This window comes from Salmo salar, chromosome 05 (genome assembly GCF_965601325.2).
Source record: "Salmo salar chromosome 05, fSalSal1, whole genome shotgun sequence".
Classification (NCBI taxonomy): domain Eukaryota; kingdom Metazoa; phylum Chordata; class Actinopteri; order Salmoniformes; family Salmonidae; genus Salmo; species Salmo salar.
Window position 1 is genome coordinate 13,813,632 of NC_138295.1, and position 25,850 is coordinate 13,839,481.

Here is a 25,850-nt window from a genome sequence, read left to right on the forward strand (position 1 = left end):
GGGGTGGGGGTGCTGTAAAAAATGGTCTCCCTGCACTGTAGACGACTATTTTTGTCCGCTCATACGGGCGTGCAGCACCCTCAGCAACCCTACTTCCCACGGCTACTTTCCATAGGGCTCTGGTCAAAAGTAGTACACTATAAAGGGAATAGGGTGCCATTTGGGATGTGTCATATCCTTCCAACTCTTCTTACTCCCAATGTCAAAAGCCTAAGTTACGTAGAATTAGTATGTGTAAGATTGATGCAAGCAAGATATCACCTGTGGCGTACCCTTTTCAGAAGTTGCTGTTATGTAGGCCTACTGCATCAGCAAAGATAGCTCCTAGACAGAGACTGGCTATATAAAGCAGGCAGACGGGCATCAAGGCATTCAGGTACTGCTTGATTAAACGTTAGAATGGGCAAAACAAGTGACCTAAGTGACTTTGAGCGTGGTATGATCATTAGTGCCAGGTGCGTCGGATCCACTATCTCAGAAACAGATGCCCGCCTGGGCTTTTCACACACTACAGTGTCTAGGTCAGGGCTCTCCAACCCTGTTCTTGGAGAGCTACCATCCTGTAGGTTTTAACTCCAACCCTGTTCTTGGAGAGCTACCATCCTGTAGGTTTTAACTCCAACCCCAGCTGTAACTAACCTGATTCAGTTTACCAAACAGCTAATTATTAGAATCAGGTGTGCTAGATTAAGGTTGGAGTGAAAACCTACAGGATGGTAGCTCTCCAGGAACAGGATTGGAGAGCCCTGGTCTAGGGTTTACCGATAATGGTGCGACAAACAGAAAACATGCAGTCAGCGGCAATCCTGTGGGCGAAAACAGCTTGTTAATCAGAGAGGTCCAAGGAGAATGGCAAGAATCATGCAAGCTAAGAGGCGGGCCACAAACAGACAGATAACGGGGCATATTTAACTACCTTCATGGTATCCAGTGGTGTGCAGAAGGGCAACTCGATGATCCTTGTCACGGACGGGCTATTGCAGCAGACGACCACTCCGGGTTCCACTCCTATCAGCTAAAAACAAGAAGAAGAGGCTCCAGTGGGCACGCCGTCACATACACTGGACTGTTGAGGAGTGGAAAAACATTGCCTGGAATATGACAGCGATTTCAGTTTACTTGAGCAGCCTCCAGACCTCAACCCTATAGAGCAGCTTTGGATGAGATGGAACAGGCTGTTCACATCATTTTTTACATTTTTATTTTACCGTTATTTTAGCAGGTAAGTTGACTGAGAACACATTCTCATTTACAGCAACAACCTGAGGAATAGTTACAGAGTAGAAGGGGATGAATGAGCCAATTGTAAGCTGGGGATGATTAGGTGACCATGATGGTATGAGGGACAGCTTGGGAATTTAGCCAGGACACCGGGGTTAACACCCCTACTCTTACGATAAGTGCTATGGGATCTTCAATGACCTCAGAGAGTCAGGACACCCATTTAACGTCCCATCCGAAAGACAGCACCCGACACAGAGCAGTGTCCCCAATCACTGCCCTGGGGCATTGGGATATTTTTTAGACCAGAGGAAAGAGTGCCTCCTACTGGCCCTCCAACCCCACTTCCAGCAGCATCTGGTCTCCCATCCAGGGACCAACCCTGCTTAGCTTCAGATGCAAGCCAGCAGTGGGATGCAGGGTGGTATGAATGTACCACCATCCAATCTGCAGCAACTGCGTGATGCCATGGCGTCAACATGGACCAACATCCCTTTGGAACATTTCCTACACCTTGTAGAATTCCCCAAAGAATATAGGCTGTTCTGGAGGCAAAAGGGGATCTGACCCAGTACTAGATGGATATACCTACCGTAATTTCCGGACTATAAGCCGCAACTTTTTTCCCACTCTTTGAACCTCGCGGCTTAAACAATGACGCGGCTAATATATGGATTTTTCCCGCTTTCATTTTTTTTTTGAAAGGAGATGACTTCAGTGGTTTCAGTGCACAGGAGGAGGAAGATAGTGACCAATGACTTTCTTGGTAGGCTACTGTTTACTGCAAATTATTTATTTTTTTGTTACAAGCCGTGTTTCATTAAAGCCTATTTATTTTTGTTACAAGCCGTGTTTCGTTAAAGCCTATTTATTTTTGTTTCAAGCCGTGTTTCGTTAAAGCCTGTGTAAAGTTCATTTGTTTCAATGTACTGGTAGGCACCTGCTGCTTATAGACATGTGCGGCTTATTTATGTTAAAAAAAAAAAAAATGTATTCAGTGGGTGCGGCTTATATTCAGGTGCGCTCAATAGTCCGGAAATTACGGTAATAGACTGGCCAGTGAGTGTATTCTATTTTTTATTTATTTAACTAACTTCATGGTATCCAAGAGACAGAGAAGGGTAATGTAATGAATGTGGGTAGGAGGGGGATGTCATTAAGACAGGAATCATTACAGGTAGAGGAAAGACAGTTAGGAGGTAATGGGGAATCATTACATGAAGCGGTGAAACAGGAGGTAATGGGGAATCATTACATGAAGCGGTGAAACAGGAGGTAATGGGGAATCATTAAAGGTAGAGAAAAGACAGGAGGTAATGGGGAATCATTACAGGTAGAGGAAAGACAGGAGGTAATGGGGAATCATTACAGGTAGAGGAAAGACAGGAGGTAATGGGGAATCATTACAGGTAGAGGAAAGACAGGAGGTAATGGGGAATCATTACATGAAGTGGTGAAACAGGAGGTAATGGGGAATCATTACAGGTAGAGGAAAGACAGGAGGTAATGGGGAATCATTACATGAAGTGGTGAAACAGGAGGTAATGGGGAATCATTAAAGGTAGAGAAAAGACAGGAGGTAATGGGGAATCATTACAGGTAGAGGAAAGACAGGAGGTAATGGGGAATCATTACAGGTAGAGGAAAGACAGGAGGTAATGGGGAATCATTACATGAAGTGGTGAAACAGGAGGTAATGGGGAATCATTACAGGTAGAGGAAAGACAGGAGGTAATGGGGAATCATTACAGGTAGAGGAAAGACAGGAGGTAATGGGGAATCATTACATGAAGTGGTGAAACAGGAGGTAATGGGGAATCATTACAGGTAGAGAAAAGACAGGAGGTAATGGGGAATCATTACAGGTAGAGGAAAGACAGGAGGTAATGGGGAATCATTACAGGTAGAGGAAAGACAGGAGGTAATGGGGAATCATTACATGAAGTGGTGAAACAGGAGGTAATGGGGAATCATTAAAGGTAGAGAAAAGACAGGAGGTAATGGGGAATCATTACAGGTAGAGGAAAGACAGGAGGTCATGGGGAATCATTACAGGTAGAGGAAAGACAGGAGGTAATGGGGAATCATTACAGGTAGAGGAAAGACAGGAGGTAATGGGGAATCATTAAAGGTAGAGGAAAGACAGGAGGTAATGGGGAATCATTACAGGTAGAGGAAAGACAGGAGGTAATGGGGAATCATTACATGAAGTGGTGAAACAGGAGGTAATGGGGAATCATTACAGGTAGAGGAAAGACAGGAGGTAATGGGGAATCATTACAGGTAGAGGAAAGACAGGAGGTAATGGGGAATCATTACAGGTAGAGGAAAGACAGGAGGTAATGGGGAATCATTACAGGTAGAGGAAAGACAGGAGGTAATGGGGAATCATTACAGGTAGAGGAAAGACAGGAGGTAATGGGGAATCATTACAGGTAGAGGAAAGACAGGAGGTAATGGGGAATCATTACATGAAGCGGTGAAACAGGAGGTAATGGGGAATCATTACAGGTAGAGGAAAGACAGGAGGTAATGGGGAATCATTACATGAAGCGGTGAAACACAGGAGAGGTAATAACCAGAGCTATGTGGTTGTTTAACATTTCCCCGCTGAGAAAATAACTGGGAGTCCCATAAAATGACCCATGAAATACAGGGAGAGGTGTAGTCTGTCTTATCAGACACTTACTGTACCTTATTTCAAATATTCTAGATTAGATAGATGTCTGTGTCAGTTGATCAATATAGCTGATCCTTTTGGGGATGTTTTTCTGTGTTTATGTTGTGTTCCATGTGTATACTGTACAAGGCCAGACTTTAGTATGTTGTGACACACAGGGCAACACAACTGGCCTGTTAATACTACAGCTAATGATGTTAGGATAAGCAGAAACACATGTTGGCTGTGGGTTGTTAATTCACTAATAAGGAACAGGAAACAGAAACACATGTTGGCTGTGGGTTGTTAATTCACTAATAAGGAACAGGAAACAGAAACATGTTGGCTGTGGGTTGTTCATTCACTAATAAGGAACAGGAAACAGAAACATGTTGGCTGTGGGTTGTTCATTCACTAATAAGGAACAGGAAACAGAAACATGTTGGCTGTGGGTTGTTCATTCACTAATAAGGAACAGGAAACAGAAACATGTTGGCTGTGGGTTGTTCATTCACTAATAAGGAACAGGAAACAGAAACATGTTGGCTGTGGGTTGTTCATTCACTAATAAGGAACAGGAAACAGAAACATGTTGGCTGTGGGTTGTTCATTCACTAATAAGGAACAGGAAACAGAAACATGTTGGCTGTGGGTTGTTCATTCACTAATAAGGAACAGGAAACAGAAACATGTTGGCTGTGGGTTGTTCATTCACTAATAAGGAACAGGAAACAGAAACATGTTGGCTGTGGGTTGTTCATTCACTAATAAGGAACAGGAAACAGAAACATGTTGGCTGTGGGTTGTTCATTCACTAATAAGGAACAGGAAACAGAAACATGTTGGCTGTGGGTTGTTAATTCACTAATAAGGAACAGGAAACAGAAACATGTTGGCTGTGGGTTGTTAATTCACTAATAAGGAACAGGAAACAGAAACATGTTGGCTGTGGGTTGTTCATTCACTAATAAGGAACAGGAAACAGAAACATGTTGGCTGTGGGTTGTTAATTCACTAATAAGGAACAGGAAACAGAAACACATGTTGGCTGTGGGTTAATTCACTAATAAGGAACAGGAAACAGAAACACATGTTGGCTGTGGGTTGTTCATTCACTAATAAGGAACAGGAAACAGAAACATGTTGGCTGTGGGTTGTTAATTCACTAATAAGGAACAGGAAACAGAAACATGTTGGCTGTGGGTTGTTCATTCACTAATAAGGAACAGGAAACAGAAACATGTTGGCTGTGGGTTGTTAATTCACTAATAAGGAACAGGAAACAGAAACACATGTTGGCTGTGGGTTAATTCACTAATAAGGAACAGGAAACAGAAACACATGTTGGCTGTGGGTTGTTCATTCACTAATAAGGAACAGGAAACACATGTTGGCTGTGGGTTGTTAATTCACGAATAAGGAGTAGGAAACAAACACATAGGGCTCTGTTCATAAGTAGTGCACTATAAAGGGAATAAGGTGCCATTTGGGACACTCAGAGGCTCTACTGAGAACCTCTGACTGAGAAAGTTGAGCTGTGGCTGACCTGTGTATTCTACCTTTAGGTGGCTGAGTGTACAGTATTGTGTGTACAGTATCTAACACACACACACACACACACACACACACACACACACAAAAAAAATAGAGACACTTCCCTCTAGTGGAAAAAGAGGTGAGGTTCTCCATGAGGAAGAAGGGCTGGTGCAACAGCCTTCATACCCAGTTGTAGCACTCCAGGAGGGTTGGCTGCCCTGTTATAGTTCACCAGACATAACGGAAATTGTGTTCCCATCAAAACCAACCTATAGTCTATTTCTTCAACCAGAGTCTATTAAAGAGGAAACTATAGGAACAGATACATCGAAATGTACAATACAGGTTTAGTTTCAGGTAAAATAAATAACCTTATCTTCATTCCATCTCAAATCAGAACATTTGCCAGGTAGTCCATAAACTTGGTCAGAACAAAATCAGAACATTTGCCAGGTAGTCCATAAACTTGGTCAGAACAAAATCAGAACATTTGCCAGGTAGTCTATAAACTTGGTCAGAACAAAATCAGAACATTTGCCAGGTAGTCCATAAACTTGGTCAGAACAAATAAAACTATTCCATTCCTGAGTTTGAGAGGGAAAGAGAAGTTCCATAATCTATGTATCATTCCCAGATTGTAATCTAGTCTTGAGACTGAGTTCAATGTATAACCTGACTGCTATGGCTGAGGGAGACCAGTCTCTCTCTGATGCTGCTGTTCTCCTGCAGCATCCTACCGATGGTCCTCAACACAGCCTGTCTGGCTGCCCACTGCTGGGGAGGAGAGAGAAGTAACAGAGTTATGGCAAAGCCCACATCAACATCAGATAAAAACTTTGTAGGTTAGAGACAGTACAGTAGTTTAATAATGGTAGGTCTGTGACAGGTAACACAATTCAACAGCTGCCAGACTGCCAGGAAATGGAGGCAACAGACACAAACCGCACAAATAAATCTGAAATATTTGTAATACAGCATCAAATGTACAGGTTGGTTGGTTGATGTGTGCTCGTCTCTCTGGGAGAAGGTGAAGAGGTCTTCCTTCATCATGCTCTGAGGAGTGCCTGTATTGGACATGGAGGAACAAGGAAGGAACGAGGCTGCAGCCCCGTTTAAAAGATTTAAAAGTGATTCCTTCCTTCCTAGCGTTCTTGAAATTAGCACTGGTTAGACATGATTGGACAGGTAAACTGAACGACCCACATGTATTCATGTTTTTTCATTCTAATCAGTGAATACTTCTAGGAAGTTACGATGGATGAATTCACCTTTAAAGAATTCTAACAGGGTTGAGTTGGGTAGCCTACCATTGACATAGCACCCAACTTAACGTTAGTTAGCTAGACCATCACATGAAAACATTCTGCTGATAGCTAACTACTTATTCTGACAATATTCTGGATAACGTTATTTTAGTGTAGTTACATCTAGGACTTCTCCGTCTCTGTTGTTGTGATCTCTCTCCTCCACCTTGTCTTCGGGTAGCTGTCATTCTCTCTGTCACGGGTGGTGGTGGTGGAGGCATCGACCTTCTCTCAGCCTTTCGTTTCTTCTTGGACAGTGCAGGCTTGCTGTTACACTTCGTTAATTTGATCTTTTTTCTTGACAATTTATATTGTCTTCTCCGTGAGCTGGACAACTCGATCAAGTACTCATTCGTTTGCTGTCCATCTTTTTGACTACATCGTGAGGATTGAGATCCAAAACTTGGCACGTAAACAGCCTTGAACTGAGCACCTGGCATCTTATTTCTATGCCTGTTTATCAACAATCATTTGAAGTTAGTTAGTAAAAGTTAGTCTGTAAAGAAACGCTGCCGGCTAGCTAGGCTAGTTAACGGACAGTCTCGAGCCCGTTCCCTACCTAGCTCGAGCAGTGCGGATTAGCTGCACGTGCCCAGTCTGGAAACATGAATCTGTTGATTTAGTTCGAGATGCAACAACTCACTATTTAATTATCAATTTAGCTGCTAATCACTTATTTGGTTAACATTAGTGTTGTCACTCACTGACCAAAAGAGCAGTGCAATTTGCCACTGCCAGCCAAATTGATTGATGTAAATAAGATATTTTCCATGCTGCATTACAATGGTTTCTCTTCGCCAGCAGATGGCGTTTTTCTTTTTCTGACAAATGTAATAGCGCATACTGCAGTGGCCTGCTGAGCCCACTTTCAAATACACTTTCAACCCTCTAGGTATCCGTCGTTGTTGGTAATGAGGAGCCAAAGGTCCGGGCTGGAGGATTGGATCTGCCTGCATCTATAATTTGCCCTTTCTGACCTGGTTCAGCTCATCAGGCCAGATGGTCTCTGTCACAACGCAGCTGCGCTCAACAGTTATGGTCCAATTCTCTATCCTTCTAGTCAAGTCAAATGCATTTAACAAGGGTCACAACACCTTTCACACAAATAAAAAGAGGAACAAAACAATGTAGAAAGACTGGTGTTGTGAGGAGGGACAATCTTCTCCATGAAGTGTGCACTTACTCACTCCCCATCATGGATTAAAAAGGAATGGACTGGTGTAACATAATATTTATACCAATCCAATGGATTTAAATCCATGGAGGGGAGTTATGTCCACTTTCAGCAACATAAGACATTGAAGTGTTTGAGTCAATAGTTTATTTGGGTGTAGGGTTCAAAAGGAATGTACTGAAAAAAGAACCTGTGCGTTTTCCTTTTCCTGTACAAACCTAGCAGCACACACACACACACACACACACACACACACACACAACCTTGCTTTCCTCAAGAAATTCACTTCAACCACTGTTCTCCTCACAGCTGAGTTTTATTCTTTCAACATCTCACATTACAAATACTTCAAATGTTGTATGCATACAGTTATAAATAGTTGGCTGCAGATGATTATATGACTTTAGATCTTGATTTTTACTTCAGTTCTACAAACCAACTATAAAAACTGACATCTGTTACCACTTAACATAACGGAGGGGAGGGGGGAGGGGGGGAAGAAATATACAAATTGGAACTTATAAATGCGAAATGACCATAATAAAAATCAAGATGATGTCAAGTAAAAAAGGTATATTAATAAATACAACCTTCCCAACATACCATTAAAAACTATTGACATGTTTCGCAATCAAGTAATACTAACAGACATTATTCCTCTGAATGTGGCGCACAAACAGCAATTAGAAAACCTAGACATCAATAAGTTCAACACATCACCCCAAAAAAATATAAAAATCTGATCCAAATTATAGTTTTACATTTCAATTGAAAATATAACAAATGCTAAATACATTATCAACTTAGTATATACACAATGTTTTCTTAATCACAGTAGCATGGTAGTAGCAAAATAATTGAATAAGCACAAAATAATGTTTAAAAATAAATTCAGTTATATATTAGTAGAAAGTATCTTTTGTTTTACTTTGCAGACACCAGCATGAACAATAGACTGAGAAAATAATCCTGTTTTAATGATTACATGGTTTATATGGGTTTAAATGATTTACATTGCAGAAAGAGAGAAACTGTTTTAGGAAAGAACAAGTATTGCACATAAGGGCTCAAAGTTAACTTGCAACATGAATCACATTCAAGTCTATGTCCCAAAGCATGCCACATCACAGGGGTGGAGTGATCAAGTCTCTTTAGGAACAAGTGTCTTCTACATGGCTAAACTCATGTGGTATCCTGCATGTACAGCAGGTCTGTCTGTGAGGGAGGCAGACTTTAGGTGAGAAAGAGAGGATAGATATGTGATCTGAAAGAGAACTTAAAAACTCATACAAAAATAAAACAAAGAGAGATCTAGAGCATTACAATAGTTTTCTGCATTAATACTAGTCAATAGTCATGTTGTTATTCTGTATTACGTCATGCATGCCTAGAATAACTGGAACATTCTGGAACCTTCAGGTAGTTCCAGAATGAGAATCTAAATAGTTTTTAGAACACCTGTCATGATTCACTGATGATACAAGGGAACAAGGGTTCACTCATCCATCCAAGCCAAAACATTTCCCCAAGATTTTCCTTACCCACTACAAGCTGAATATATGTTTCAAGACTATCAAAATAAGTTTAGAAAGGTCTTGTCATGCCTTAAGATCCAGTACTTATGGTTTATTATTATGAAAGAGAAGTCTGTACTGTACATGATTGGCTAACTCTTTTTCTCTACACAATCACACCAGACAATTTAACATTTACCAGCACTTAAATATATAAAAAGCTAAATTGAAAATTATATTAATATCATTCATTTTTTATTTTTTAAATTAAGTTTTACCATAAATGCAGATCTCTTAGTAACAAAGGTACAAAATTATTTTTCACCAAGTGAAAAAAATGAGGTATTGCAAAAGGAGTTATCCCATCTTGTGAAAAATGTGCCTAAAATGACTATTGAAAAAAATATTTAGAAAAGTAGTGCATAATAAATTTATATATGTTCATGACAAAATAATCAGCTAGAAAACACTGTACAAAAATCAGCAGGCCATGTATAAAATAATATCTTTATCTCTGTGACAGCAAGTTCTTCAAAGAGTGTCCAACTACTAACATATTCATCCTCCACAGCTAGAATCCATTCGCCACAGCTCGGATCTACTTCCTCTACACTCCAGTCATGGTAGAGAGTACGTCAGATCACCATGAGACTAGCCTGGTAGTCCTGTCTGTCTCTGCTTTAGCCAACTCCTCTCTGTGTTAATTAGCTGGACAACGATAGCCAGAGGAGTTGGTTAACACTAAAGCACATAGTACCAGGCTGCATACTATGAGTCACTCAGGGAACACTGTAGCTAGCTACCACTGTACTGTGCATCCCTACTAGTACTACAACATTAGCATGTTAGCGTCCAGTGCTAATATCCCTGACAATATAAAGTGAGCTAATACTACTGCCAATACCTGAGCCCTGCCTAGACAGCTAGGGCTCTTGTCTTTATCAGCTGAAAGTGTCTTTCCAAAGACTGTTTCTCCCCTCTCCTCAATTTCACAACTTAAAACGGCACTAGCATTACTGACCTCCTGAACCTGAAAATGGAGTCTTATAGTCCTTAAACCACTCAGATAATCAACTGGCTTTGATCACTTGTTTTTAGGCCAATCTTTGGTTTGCCCATTTTGGCTACAAAGAGTCAATTTAAACCATGATCTGGAAACAGATACCAGTAATCGATGTCAGGCCCGATACCAAGGGGATCATTTTTTTTCTGAAATAATCCTGTATGTACTCTGAACAGTTTATTTATGATGAAGGGAAGTGTCAGTCTGTCTGCCCTCCTGCAGTGGATTTCTTTCACTATTGAACTTTAACCTGACCAGTTGCTCTCAACCTTTGGTTAACAATACAATTATTAATCTAATCCTGCATGCGTAAAGTAACAAAATAAGTGCACCATTTAAAACGCAACTGTTCTAGTTAATATACTGATTGAGGTGCAGCACATAGCTCTCAAATTTTATATATGTTACTCTTGACAACAAACGTAAGCAGCTTCGCCAGCTAATGTGAGAAAATAAAATACAGTCAAGTCAGAAGAAACACTTCTTCTCATACTAATAATGCAGCCAAGTACTCATGCACACCTTAACTTAAATTCAAAAAGGGATGTCTTTCACTTCGTTTTACTTCTTCTTAGCATTTACTTGGTTAGAAGAATGTCTGATTAAAAAAATAAAGATTAAATTAAGCTTTTAAGTTTCTTTTTTTTTCCATTTTGAAACTAAATAGGAACCAGCAAAAAGAAAAGTGCATTTGTTTTCTACAACATAGCCTGTCACCCTCCCTCCCTCCCTAATTCCACCTGAAGGATATGTGTCGGGGTCGGTCTCCCCCCTCCTTGACCAGTGGCTTGTGAAACTCTCGTCCGGCCCGGGAGTGTATGGCGGCCCAGCAGTACTCACAGTAGTACTGGAGACAGGTGACGTTAGCGCAGAAGAAGGGAGCGAACTTCCCCCCACAGCGTGTCCCCTGGCACTCATCACACAGCTGGTCATCCAGCACGTATGGCTTCACTTCCACCTGGGGGACAGGGGGAGGACAGAGGGGGAAAGAGGAGATGAAACATACCCAGATGGAATGGGACAAGAGAGAAACCAGAGGGGAAAAGCTCAGATCCAGCTCCATTTTGTAGCTTAGCTATTGTTCGTGTGAGGTCTCTGGTTTTTCTCCTGGACAAAATGTGTGTGGCTCCGCTAAAGTACCAAAGACCAGACTGACTCACCCGTTTGTCGATCTCGCCGTGCTGCAGCTGAACGAATCGAGCGCTAATAGCAGCGATGTAGCTCTGCTGATTGGAGAATGCCACACGGCCCGCTCCTTTAGGGTACTTAAGCTCAGGGTCTGTGTCGATGCCAGCGTAACACACTCCTCCATACAGACGATCCATTATCATGGCCAGCTCCACTGGAACATTAACACATATAGGCTGATGATGTGGCTGACTGAGTGTCATGCCAGACAGTGTTAGCCTGCTGAGCTAAAGCCTAGGCATTACTGTAGCTGAGTCTCTCTCTCTCTCACACACAAACACACAAACACAGTGCAGTACCTGCGCGTAGAGGACGTGGCACCCCCCCTACGAAGATGGTCTTCCTAGGGTCCAGAGGCTGAGAGCCATCCATCACAAAGTCACTGTCGTTCAGGTTCCAGGGACGGATCTGGACCTAGAGGAACGGCCAGACAACATTCAGATAACACCCATATGACATCTAGAAAATGCTAACAAATTTCATATAACGTTTATAACTCTTTCAAAGTCCATACAACTAGATGTGAACTAGGTGAGTAGACTGGGCCGGGCTGAACTAACGTAGGCGAGTGGGCAGGGCTGAACTAACGTAGGCGAGTGGGCAGGGCTGAACTAACGTAGGCGAGTGGGCAGGGCTGAACTAACGTAGGCGAGTGGGCAGGGCTGAACTAACGTAGGCGAGTGGGCAGGGCTGAACTAACGTAGGCGAGTGGGCAGGGCTGAACTAACGTAGGCGAGTGGGCAGGGCTGAACTAACTAGGCGAGTGGGCAGGGCTGAACTAACTAGGCGAGTGGGCAGGGCTGAACTAACTAGGCGAGTGGGCAGGGCTGAACTAACTAGGCGAGTGGGCAGGGCTGAACTAACTAGGCGAGTGGGCAGGGCTGAACTAACTAGGCGAGTGGGCAGGGCTGAACTAACTAGGCGAGTGGGCAGGGCTGAACTAACTAGGCGAGTGGGCAGGGCTGAACTAACTAGGCGAGTGGGCAGGGCTGAACTAACTAGGCGAGTGGGCAGGGCTGAACTAACTAGGCGAGTGGGCAGGGCTGAACTAACTAGGCGAGTGGGCAGGGCTGAACTAACGTAGGCGAGTGGGCAGGGCTGAACTAACGTAGGCGAGTGGGCAGGGCTGAACTAACGTAGGCGAGTGGGCAGGGCTGAACTAACTAGGCGAGTGGGCAGGGCTGAACTAACTAGGCGAGTGGGCAGGGCTGAACTAACTAGGCGAGTGGGCAGGGCTGAACTAACTAGGCGAGTGGGCAGGGCTGAACTAACTAGGCGAGTGGGCAGGGCTGAACTAACTAGGCGAGTGGGCAGGGCTGAACTAACTAGGCGAGTGGGCAGGGCTGAACTAACTAGGCGAGTGGGCAGGGCTGAACTAACTAGGCGAGTGGGCAGGGCTGAACTAACTAGGCGAGTGGGCAGGGCTGAACTAACTAGGCGAGTGGACAGGGCTGAACTAACTAGGCGAGTGGACAGGGCTGAACTAACTAGGCGAGTGGACAGGGCTGAACTAACTAGGCGAGTGGACAGGGCTGAACTAACTAGGCGAGTGGACAGGGCTGAACTAACTAGGCGAGTGGACAGGGCTGAACTAGGCGAGTGGACAGGGCTGAACTAGGCGAGTGGGCAGGGCTGAACTAGGCGAGTGGGCAGGGCTGAACTAGGCGAGTGGACAGGGCTGAACTAGGCGAGTGGACAGGGCTGAACTAGGCGAGTGGACAGGGCTGAACTAGGCGAGTGGACAGGGCTGAACTAGGCGAGTGGACAGGGCTGAACTAGGCGAGTGGACAGGGCTGAACTAGGCGAGTGGACAGGGCTGAACTAGGCGAGTGGACAGGGCTGAACTAGGCGAGTGGACAGGGCTGAACTAGGCGAGTGGACAGGGCTGAACTAGGCGAGTAGACAGGGCTGAACTAGGCGAGTAGACAGGGCTGAACTAGGCGAGTAGACAGGGCTGAACTAGGTGAGTAGACTGGGCCGGGCTGACCTACTGTAGGTGAGTGGGCAGGGCTGACTTACTGTAGGTGAGTGGGCAGGGCTGACTTACTGTAGGTGAGTGGGCAGGGCTGAACTAGGTGAGTGGGAAGGGCTGAACTAAGTGAGTGGGCAGGGCTGAACTAGGTGAGAGGGCAGGGCTGAACTAGGTGAGAGGACAGGGCTGAACTAGGTGAGTGGGAAGGGCTGAACTAAGTGAGTGGGCAGGGCTGAACTAGGTGAGAGGGCAGGGCTGAACTAGGTGAGAGGACAGGGCTGAACTAGGTGAGAGGGCAGGGCTGAACTAGGTGAGAGGGCAGGGCTGAACTAGGTGAGAGGACAGGGCTGAACTAGGTGAGTGGGAAGGGCTGAACTAAGTGAGTGGGCAGGGCTGAACTAGGTGAGAGGGCAGGGCTGAACTAGGTGAGAGGGCAGGGCTGAACTAGGTGAGAGGACAGGGCTGAACTAGGTGAGTGGGAAGGGCTGAACTAAGTGAGTGGGCAGGGCTGAACTAGGTGAGAGGGCAGGGCTGAACTAGGTGAGAGGGCAGGGCTGAACTAGGTGAGAGGACAGGGCTGAACTAGGTGAGTGGGCAGGGCTGAACTAGGTGAGTGGGCAGGGCTGAACTAGGTGAGAGGACAGGGCTGAACTAGGTGAGTGGGCAGGGCTGAACTAGGTGAGAGGACAGGGCTGAACTAGGTGAGAGGACAGGGCTGAACTAGGTGAGAGGGCAGGGCTGAACTAGGTGAGAGGGCAGGGCTGAACTAGGTGAGAGGGCAGGGCTGAACTAGGTGAGAGGACAGGGCTGAACTAGGTGAGAGGGCAGGGCTGAACTAGGTGAGAGGACAGGGCTGAACTAGGTGAGAGGACAGGGCTGAACTAGGTGAGAGGGCAGGGCTGAACTAGGTGAGTGGGAAGGGCTGAACTAAGTGAGTGGGCAGGGCTGAACTAGGTGAGAGGGCAGGGCTGAACTAGGTGAGAGGGCAGGGCTGAACTAGGTGAGAGGACAGGGCTGAACTAGGTGAGTGGGCAGGGCTGAACTAGGTGAGTGGGCAGGGCTGAACTAGGTGAGAGGACAGGGCTGAACTAGGTGAGTGGGCAGGGCTGAACTAGGTGAGAGGACAGGGCTGAACTAGGTGAGAGGACAGGGCTGAACTAGGTGAGAGGACAGGGCTGAACTAGGTGAGAGGGCAGGGCTGAACTAGGTGAGAGGGCAGGGCTGAACTAGGTGAGAGGACAGGGCTGAACTAGGTGAGAGGACAGGGCTGAACTAGGTGAGAGGGCAGGGCTGAACTAGGTGAGAGGACAGGGCTGAACTAGGTGAGAGGACAGGGCTGAACTAGGTGAGAGGACAGGGCTGAACTAGGTGAGAGGACAGGGCTGAACTAGGTGAGAGGACTGGGGAGATCTCACAACTATTTACCAGCAGTGCTAGACTGACAACTCCCACCAAGACTGACTGGGTCGTGTGTCACAGACACGTAAAGCTCCACTCACAGGCTTGTCCTTGATGGTGGGGCTGGAGACACAGAGGTAGAGCTTGCCATCCTCCTCGATACAGGCATCGATCAGAGCCTGGACAGAGCTCTCGTCTTGGAACAGTAAGAATGCATAACCTAGAGGGGGGGAAAGAAAGAGCTCAATACTCTCATGACCTTCATCTAGTTCCCTTAATTCCTAGGGCCCCGAGTGTCCCCGTCATTCCTAGGGCCCCGAGTATTTCCTGGTGAATGTGACCATATCAGACTCACCTTTGGGTGGGAAATAGGACTTGCTCTCAGCCTTGTGGGGCCAATCGACAAACAGGTGACCGAACCGGCGGAAACTGGCAGTGATCTCATCTGAGAATGAAAGAGTCAAAGACGGTCAGCTACACAGGCTCTTCAGGACCCTGTAGTTGTAGCACACAGCCTTTAAGCCTCTGACATCACATGTCGGGACCCATTAACATAGAAAACAGACGCCTCTCATCGTCTTTAACTCAGAACTTCATTGTAGAAGGTGAATTATTCTGTTCATTGATCAATACCTTCGTCTATGTCGGGGGGCAGTCCTCCCACAAACACCTTGCGTGAGTATCTCTCCACTCGCTCTCCGTTGAGGTGTGGGAAACAGTGGGCGGATCCTAAACCAGGAAGTCCCTGGTCACCTGACTCATCCTCTCCGAAGGACCGCTCGTCCTCCATAGGGAACAGGTTAGAGTGACCTGGAAGGCAGAGAAATAGATCGGTAGAGATGAGATACTTATTTCACACCATGTTGCCAACCCAAACCGTACTAACCCCGACCGACACCCTGGACTTATTTCACACCATGTTGCCAACCCAAACCGTACTAACCCCGACCGACACCCTGGACTTATTTCACACCATGTTGCCAACCCAAACCCTACTAACCCCGACCGACACCCTGGACTTATTTCACACCATGTTGTCAACCCAAACCGTACTAACCCCGACCGACACCCTGGACTTATTTCACACCATGTTGTCAACCCAAACCCTACTAACCCCGACCGACACCCTGGACTTATTTCACACCATGTTGCCAACCCAAACCGTACTAACCCCGACCGACACCCTGGACTTATTTCACACCATGTTGCCAACCCAAACCGTACTAACCCCGACCGACACCCTGGACTTACTTCACACCATGTTGCCAACCCAAACCCTACTAACCCCGACCGACACCCTGGACTTATTTCACACCATGTTGCCAACCCAAACCGTACTAACCCCGACCGACACCCTGGACTTATTTCACACCATGTTGCCAACCCAAACCCTACTAACCCCGACCGACACCCTGGACTTACTTCACACCATGTTGCCAACCCAAACCCTACTAACCCCGACCGACACCCTGGACTTATTTCACACCATGTTGCCAACCCAAACCGTACTAACCCCGACCGACACCCTGGACTTATTTCACACCATGTTGCCAACCCAAACCCTACTAACCCAGACACCCTGATGAAGACGTAAGCTGATATACATTGAAGTATTTTAATGTCCCATACATTAAAGGCTTTTTAACTTTCAAACCGAACACGAGTGCCTGGACATTTTTATGCCACTAACCACCTATTTGTGGTTATAATATTTATTTTCAAACCATACTGTGCCGGCTCCGATAATTCATTTTCACATTGTCCTTTCCAACAACCATTGTGGATGTTTAACCAGGCCAGCTCCGTTTAACCAGGCCAGCGCCGTTTAACCAGGCCAGCTCCGTTTAACCAGGCCAGCTCCGTTTAACCAGGCCAGCTCCGTTTAACCAGGCCAGCTCTGTGGAGCTTGGATCAGGTCTATTTGACTGAGTCGTCGAAAAAGGGAAAGATTGTACCCAAATAAATACACCTACAATAAAATTGCGGTACATTGATTGAAATCAAATTAACTCAAATAAAGCAATTTTTCATTGTGATGAAGACAAAAGAGAACCATGATCATGAAACCAAACACGATTTCCGCAAGCGCTTGCAAGATTTGATGCTTTGGTAAAGTCTAGTGACAAGCCACCACAGCCAGGTCATAAAAACCCAGCAGGAAACAGGCATCCGACAATCATGTCAGCTGATCTTTTTTGCTGTTGCGCTGTACATATGATCAGATTTCACAACAAACTCATGTGTTGAACGTTATTAATATAGCAATCTGTGAGATGGTCAGTCAGCACAATTGCAATAAAGACAGCCTGGAAATCCATTTCAACACTTCACCATGTTAAGTATATAAAGCAGGCCACATAATCTACACGGAAGTTCTTATCAAATGCTTTATAGTATTTGGATTGAATTAATACATTTTATTTTGATGTTTTTTTTATTATATTCATTTCAAATCCTCCCTGGGGACTTGAAGTCTTCCTCTGCAGGTTCAGTCGGGGACTAGTGAACAGTCAGCATTTAAGAGGTAAACACAGACAAGTTGCATCTGAAATGGCACCCTATTCCCACACTTCAGACACAGAGGCCAAACCAGACAGACAGCATGTACTGTGTAATGGCCGATTTGCAAATAATGACATAACTTAGGCTAAAACATGAAGACATTTTGGGTTTGTCTTTACCTCGTCGCCTGCCATAGCTCCTAGCTGCATGTAAAACAAGAGACAACAACCTTCATACCAACTCTTAACAGCACAGGGTTACAAAATAATGTACACTCCATGAACAACTTGCATCCAATTGACTACCTGTATTGTGAATGGCTGAACTAAGCTATAAACTTTATAGTATTGAGGCAAAATAACATTTCCATACCATTCATGGGCAAAGACCCATCTCCGCCCTGGTGAGAGAAACCATAGCGACCTGGAGAGGAAGAGACCGAAGTCAGTTAGAATATGCATATTACTTTGCCTTCTCACTCCATACAGCCACCGCATTCTCACTCCATACAGCCACCGCATTCTCACTCCATACAGCCACCGCATTCTCACTCCATACAGCCACCGCATTCTCACTCCATACAGCCACCGCATTCTCACTCCATACAGCCACCGCATTCTCACTCCATACAGCCACCGCATTCTCACTCCATACAGCCACCGCATTCTCACTCCATACAGCCACCGCATTCTCACTCCATACAGCCACCGCATTCTCACTCCATACAGCCACCATATTTCAACAACTGTAGCTGTTCTGTGATGTACTGAGGAGAATGAGAATTGAGATGAGCAGCAGAAAAATCAAAGCATCCAGAGAACTGACTTAACAGCCAACAGATAGCAATGCATGATCAGAGAGGGGAAATAAGTGATGGACTGGCCTAAATGAACATAGTGACAAACTCCTTCTGAAGAGCAGTCTGGGTCTTGGCTATAAAACATGTCTTCCGAGATGGTATGCGACAAAACGTAACCCAAATGTTTAATTCATGGTGGTGGAGAGAATGGAGAGTGGAACATGGATCAAAGTGGCAGCATAGCAGTACTTAAAACAGGTAAGCGTGTGTGACGGAGTACGTTTAGACAGAGTTTAGCCGTTTCTCCTCTATCCTGCACTAGCGCAGCTAGACATTTTACCAACCGGTCAGAATTAAGCGACATCAATCTTCTGTCTCTAAATTGAAAATATGCCATTACTGTATGTTCAGCTAATATTTCCTCAATGTTTGTGGGGTATTACAGAATACCACGGCCTATATTCAAAGCATCTAGGATCAGGTCCCCCTTGTACATATAATCATACTCATTATTTTTCTAAAGGAAAAAAAATAAAAAAAAATAAAAAAAACTCTTATTCTGAGACGCTTTGTGAATACAGGCCCAGGGTGTTCTTTCATACTGCGTGAAACAGAGAAACCCACCTTTCAAGGAATCCTGTTCAGCCCGCATAATATCAATCAGACTGTTCTCCAGAGAGTGCATGCTGAAGCCATCAAAGGAACGGGTTCTCTCCTGCTGGGAGACACACAGAGGCCGGGAACACAATGATTAGCCTGCGGTGTTCTAACAACAGGAACACAGAACCATTCTGACGCTAGAACCCGTGGTAGGTTCTAATCAAGACCCTTGACACAGTTTTGCTTTGTTAATAGATGAGAACTATGTTGTCCTGGTACTTTAGAACTAAACAGTTACACATCCACAGAGTGGTTCTGTGGTGACGCTTATGAAATAAAATGCCACCAAAATGTATTTCTCTGATTCTACAGAGATATCTCCAGATGTAGGCCATCTACAGCTTTTGTATCACATGCCCGTCTCTGTAGATAGACACTGAATGCTTTTCAAATAATCCCTTCCTTGAAGTAATCACTGATCTGTGTGTGACTGGAACGCTAAAGCTAGACTTACACCCTACTGCTTTAGCCAATACAGGTCATGTCAGATCTGCGTTTACCTCAAAGAAGAAAGGATGCATGCCTTTTTTTTGCATTCAAACAGGGCCTTCTTTATGCATTCAAACAGGGCCTTCTTTATGCATTCAAACAGGGCCTTCTTTATGCATTCAAACAGGGCCTTCTTTATGCATTCAAACAGGGCCTTCTTTATGCATTCAAACAGGGCCTTCTTTATGCATTCAAACAGGGCCTTCTTTATGCATTCAAACAGGGCCTTCTTTATGCATTCAAACAGGGCCTTCTTTATGCATTCAAACAGGGCCTTCTTTATGTATTCAAACAGGGCCTTCTTTATGCATTCAAACAGGGCCTTCTTTATGCATTCAAACAGGGCCTTCTTTATGCATTCAAACAGGGCCTTCTTTATGCATTCAAACAGGGCCTTCTTTATGCATTCAAACAGGGCCTTCTTTATGTATTCAAACAGGGCCAAAGCCTGCAGAAGTGAGATGACAGTATGTCAACATTTGTCATACAGGCGCTGTGGGATCTCTAACAAGAAGGAGGCTGGGGTTTCCGTATTTAACATCTGTAACAAAAGGAGAAGGCTGAAGTTTCCGTACCAAATGGCACCTAATTCCCTGTATAGTGCACTACCTTTGACCAGGCTCTGGTTTAAAGTAATGCACTAAACAGAGAGAATGGTGTTTTTTTGGGGATGAACACTGATTACCGGATTAGGCCTCTTCATGGCATACGCTTTCCACCACATTCACAGATCTATAAGACTACATATACAACAATACATAGTTACTGTGAATTTCATAATGAAAAAAGTTTTGTTGGCCTAATTGTCATTGATGTTATCAGATGCTCTACTTACTAGTAACTAGATCATATTTGCTCTTCTCATTTACTTTGATGTGTACTGTATTGCACAGATCAGAACATATCATTTGGCTCTGATACTTGTATCAAAAATGCCTTTACAAAGCTGCATGTGTTGGTTTTAACAATATAGAAGCATGTTTCAAGTCCATTTTCATTGTCCTATAAGGGTGGATAAATATATTTTCTCTACAGTTTGCTCATCACTTCTCTCACCTGGAAAGGGAAGTTGTCAGTGCGACTCATACTGTCTTCCATCCAGGCCTTTTGGTTGAACCCAGAGTTATTACGAGGATACTTCTGAGAGGGAACCTGGAAGATGGGACAATATTATATAATATTGTCCTATGTAGTACATGTGGGATAGTCCCATGTGATTGTACCATTGAAGCGCATGATAGAGTTTATTTATTTTATGGCTCAATAGACAACAGCATTAGCTGGATTACAGCCTGCGGTCACGAAGAAATTATATCATAACCAACTAAATCACGTACAATTGGAGTTACGCAAAACATTGAAATGAAAGAAAAATCATTGACTAGTTCCTTGTAGGCTGTTATATGAATATGGTTAATCTAGTCATAATTCTGAGGCCTTTGGGACATCCGGTCTTAACAGGTATGAGGTGTGCCATATACAGTTGTAGTCTGAAGTTTACATACACCTTAGCCAAATACATTTAAAAATCAGTTTTACACAATTCCTGACACTTAATACCAGTAACAATTCCCTGTCTTAGGTCAGTTAGGATCACCACTTTATTTTAAGAATGTGAAATGTCAGAATAATAGTAGAGAGAATGATTTATTTCAGCTTTTATTTCTTTCATCACATTCCCAGTGGGTCAGAAGTTTACATACACTAAGTTAGTATTTGGTAGCATTGCCTTTAAATTGTTTAACTTGGGTCAAACGTTTCAGATAACCTTCCACGAGCATTCCCACAATAAGTTGGGTGAATTTTGGCCCATTCCTCCTGACAGAGCTGGTGTAACTGAGTCAGGTTTGTAGGCCTCCTTGCTCGCACACAATTTTTCAGTTCTGCCCACACATTTTCTATAGGATTGAGATCAGGGCTTTGTGATGGCCACTCCAATACCTTGACTTTGTTGTCCTTAAGCCATTTTGCCACAACTTTGGAAGTATGCTTGGGATCATTGTCCATTTGGAAGACCCATTTGCGACCAAGCTTTAACTTCCTGACTGATGTCTTGAGATGTTTCAGTATATCTACATAATTTTCCTTCCTCACGAAGCCATCTATTTTGTGAAGTGCACCAGTCCCTCCTGCAGCAAAGCACCCCCACAAAATGATGCTGCCACCCCCCGTCCTTCACGGTTGGGATAGTGACCTTCGGCTTGCAAGCCTCCCCCTTTTTCCTCCAAACATAACGGTGGTCATTATGGTTAAACAGTTCTATTTTTGTTTCATCAGACCAGAGTGCATTTCTCCAAAAAGTACAATCTTTGTCCCCATCTGCAGTTGCAAACCGTAGTCTGGCTTTTTTATGGCGGTTTTGGAGCAGTGGCTTCTTCCCTGCTGAGCGGCCTTTCAGGTTAAGTTGATATAGGACTCATTTTACTGTGGATATAGATACTTTTGTACCTGTTTCCTCCAGCATCTTCACAAGGTCCTTAGCTGTTGTTCTAGGATTGATTTGCACTTTTCGCACCAAAGTACGTTCATCTCTAGTGGTCCCATGGTGTTTATACTTGCGTACTATTGTTTGTACAGATGAACGTGGTACCTTCAGGCATTTGGAAATTGCTCCCAAGGATGAACCAGACTTGTGGAGGTCTACAATTCTCTTTCTGAGGTCTTGGCTGATTTCTTTTGATTTTCCCATGATGTCAAGCAAAGAGGCACCGAGTTTGAAGGTAGGCCTTGAAATACATCCACAGGTACACCTCCAATTGACTAAAATGATGTCAATTAGCCTATCAGTAGCTTCTAAAGCCATGACATAATTTTCTGGAATTTTCCAAGCTGTTTAAAGGCACAGTCAACTTACTGTATGTAAACTCCTGACCCACTGGAATTGTGATACAGTGAATTATAAGTGAAATAATCAGTAAACAATTGTTGTAAAAACGACTTGTGTCATGCACAAAGTAGATGTCCTAACCGACTTGTCAAAACTATAGTTTGTTTACAAGAAATGTGTGGAGTGGTTGAAAAACGAGTTTTAATGACTCCAACCTAAGTATTTAAACTTCCGACTTCAACTGTACATTAACAGTATCAGGTTGTTAGATGGGAGTGTGCAGTATATCTAGCTAGTTCAGTACCAGGTTGTTAGATGGGAGTGTGCAGTATATCTAGCTAGTTCAGTACCAGGTTGTTAGATGGGAGTGTGCAGTATATCTAGCTAGTTCAGTACCAGGTTGTTAGATGGGAGTGTGCAGTATATCTAGCTAGTTCAGTACCAGGTTGTTAGATGGGAGTGTGCAGTATATCTAGCTAGTTCAGTACCAGGTTGTTAGATGGGAGTGTGCAGTATATCTAGCTAGTTCAGTACCAGGTTGTTAGATGGGAGTGTGCAGTATATCTAGCTAGTTCAGTACCAGGTTGTTAGATGGGAGTGTGCAGTATATCTAGCTAGTTCAGTACCTGGTTGTTGGGGAAAGACTTCTTAAGTGGTGAGATGGAGTTGAGGGCCGTCACCCCTCCATTGAGGCCCCTGCGGTACTCACGAACCCCCTGTGACCCTCCCCAGCCACCGTACCCACCTCCCCCGGGGCTCCAGGAGGTGGAAGTGGGGGGGGCAGGGCTCTGGTAGCTGCCCCAAGGGGAGGGGGGCTTGGACTGGGCTGGGGCCAGGTGGGGCAGCTGGGTGAAAGCTCCAGAGCGGTGGGGGTGAGGAGGGAAGGAGGGCTGGGGAGGGTGGGGGGGGGCTGGAGAGCGACGGTGCTGAGGGGGGACCCCCTGGTTGTGGGGGTGGTAGTGGTGGGGAGGAGGGTGGTGCTGGGAGACCGGGCCGATTTGGGGGGAGAAGCTGCCCCCCGCCCCTCCGAAGCCGGGCCCCGCGTGGTGGGAGAAGTTCTGGAACAGCATCTGGGGTCCGTTAGCGTTGGAACCAGCCGGGCCAAAGAAACCACCCCCGACGTCCTCGCCGATAACGGGGGAGGGGTTGGAAGGTATGGTCGGGGACCAGTTGTTGAAGGAGGTCAAGGAGGAGGAGGTGGTGGTGGATTGGGCTCCGGACGTCCCCATCCCCAGGCTGTCCTGGTAGTCAAACCCCCCCAGCACCGGAGGGGAGTCCATCCCACCCCTAAGCTTCTCCTTCCCACCGGTCTCCAACGAGCCCTTCTCCATGGAGCCGTCCTCGGGAAGGATTCCATCCAGCTCCCCTAGGCCACCTCCGGCCTCTTGCTGCCCAGGGGAGACGGCCTGCGGCTGGGCCTTCTCCTGCAGGTCCTGGAGGTCCAGGGCTTTGGACTTGTCGGAGTCAAGGATCTCATCCTGCATGTTACTGTGGGGTGTTACGGAGGGGAACAGCCAGGCGCTACCCCCTCCATTGGTGGCCGAGGTGCTGTTGACGAATGAAGGGGGGCTGGGGGGGTTGGCGGGGTGATTGAGGTGGGGGGGCTGGGGTTGGAGGTGAGGAGGGATCCTCACAGGGAAAGCAGACTTGTTGCCACTGCCGTTATTCTTCACCAGGACTCCGAAGCCGTAGTCGTCCATTTATGAATCCCGGGGTAAAGCCGATGTTTCCTCCTCAACTTGGTTCTTCTTATCTCAGTGTCTTCTAGGCCTATTTCCTACTGTATAACATGGGGAGGGAAGGAGAGGAGTGCGGGAGAGAGGGAGGAATTGAAGGGAGAAAGGGGGTGAGGGAGAGGACAGGAGTGAAGGCATGCGCGAGAAAGCAAGGGGAGGGAAAGGTGATGTAGGGAAAACAGTGGGTGAGGTAAAAAGGGGGAGATGGGTGAGAAGCGGACTAGACAGGGTCGAGGGAGGGGGGGAGAGAGGGTCGAGGGAGGGGGGGAGAGAGGGTCGAGGGAGGGGGGGAGAGAGGGTCGAGGGGGGGGGGAGAGAGGGTCGAGGGAGGGGGGAGAGAGGGTCGAGGGGGGGGGGGGGGGGAGACAGGGGGGGACATAAATACAAAGGCTATCATTCCACAATTTGATCCTACAGGCCATCCAAAACAACACCAGCCTTGCCAACTGCAGTGACTTTGCTGCAACTGCAGACTGCTAGTGATGTAACAATGAGATTAAATCATTGACTCGCTCAGCCACAGTAGGCCAAGACTACATGATAAAATAACAGACTTAGCATAGCAGTAGCACTAGCAGGCCACAACAGAAAACACCTGAGTTAACCTGCGTAGGTTAGCTGCGGTAGAAGCACATAGCACCAAGCAGGCTGGCTACGCTATTAGTTGACGTTTCTCTTCCCAAAGGTCGTTATGTGGCTAGCAAGCTAACAGCTGCTGCATTGGGCTCCATGTGCCCTGTCAATCAAACACATTATGATCATCAGTGTTGGTCTATATGAGGTCTATATGCAGTGTGGTGTGTGTCTATGCCCGTGCGTTAAAATGAAGGTAAATACACCAACACCTACCGAATATCTAGATTTTTTTCTGCAATGACCTCCTCCGTCGCGACCAGTTAAAGAAGAAAATACTGGTGACGTTTCTTGTCTATGCTGAATCTAGGGTAGCCTAGTTCCCCGTATACAAGCCGCTAGGCTAGGGTAATAGCCGACAAGCTACTACAGTAGATACATTGTAGCCGAGCAATCGAAGCAGATAGGCAACAATGTCGATGACAAATGAAACAATGTATCCGAAAATTCAACCGACAGCGATACACGGGCTGGATCTGCGGTGATATTGGTATTAAATGGTGTGTGTATCTTTAAACGACCTCGTCGGTTTCGTGTCCTGTGTGTTCAATGTCATAGCTTAGCACCAATCGTTGTCGTCATAATTTTTGTGCAATTCTAAACTACGGGTATAAACATGAGTGCATTTCTCTGGTACGACATTACATTTCTGTAACGGATTCTATATCGTGCATTATGTACCTCTAAATTGTCGTCATGTCCTTATGGTTCCTAGATGTTGCCATATTTCATCTTTTTTCAATTTTCTGCATTTCCAAGTCAACCGGTACGAATGGTCTCTTCTAGTCGATGACAGCTGGGCCAGTAGGGAGACACTTCCGACTCATAACCCCGCCCCCTCCTCCAACTCCCACCCACAGACTGCAAGGGTTTCCCTCTGCGGCCTCGCCCCTTTCCACAGATGAATGGCGTTTAATTGGATATGTGTGGGTAAACCACACCCATCTCACGCCTTTTCAATGAAATAGCACTGCGTTCAAGACGTTCTCAGCCCAAATAAGGATGTTGAGAAATTCATGGGTGGAGTTCCACATGCAGGCAAATAATGCACAAAATTCAAACTAGATGTATTTTATACATTCAGTACTCCCTGCATTTAAAAATCTAGTCAGTCAAGACTTCTGTGTGATATTCATCTATGATTAAACGGGTTTATTAAACACATTTAAACACAA

At 45.4% G+C, this 25,850-nt stretch overlaps 1 protein-coding gene and 1 long non-coding RNA gene across 9 annotated transcripts; both read right to left on the minus strand.

The window, feature by feature from the left end:
- Positions 1–3,945: 3,945 nt before the first annotated feature.
- LOC145879497 (uncharacterized) lies at positions 3,946–7,523 on the minus strand. 2 transcript variants are annotated; one of them, XR_014392286.1, is made up of 3 exons: positions 6,842–7,523; positions 6,404–6,516; positions 3,946–6,187 (listed from the first exon to the last, which is right to left on the minus strand). It is a non-coding gene; the product is annotated as an uncharacterized LOC145879497 (long non-coding RNA). The 2 variants fall into 2 exon arrangements; XR_014392285.1 differs by having other exon boundaries at positions 3,946–6,190.
- Positions 7,524–8,191: 668 nt separating this feature from the next.
- Positions 8,192–25,513, minus strand: LOC106604296 (cytoplasmic polyadenylation element-binding protein 4). 7 transcript variants are annotated; one of them, XM_082975055.1, is made up of 12 exons: positions 25,357–25,513; positions 22,933–24,086; positions 20,536–20,631; positions 18,955–19,048; positions 17,904–17,954; positions 17,711–17,734; positions 15,663–15,839; positions 15,385–15,474; positions 15,131–15,249; positions 11,959–12,073; positions 11,632–11,813; positions 8,192–11,429 (listed from the first exon to the last, which is right to left on the minus strand). In XM_082975055.1, the coding sequence occupies exons 2-12, from the start codon at positions 24,004–24,006 to the stop codon at positions 11,202–11,204; spliced, it is 2,250 nt and encodes a 749-aa protein (XP_082831181.1). In that variant the 5' UTR covers positions 24,007–24,086; positions 25,357–25,513; the 3' UTR covers positions 8,192–11,201. The 7 variants fall into 7 exon arrangements, with proteins under 7 accessions (XP_082831181.1, XP_045573871.2, XP_082831179.1 ...); XM_045717915.2 differs by having other exon boundaries at positions 18,955–19,045; positions 22,933–24,262; positions 25,357–25,504; XM_082975053.1 differs by having other exon boundaries at positions 22,933–24,262; positions 25,357–25,504.
- Positions 25,514–25,850: the final 337 nt, after the last annotated feature.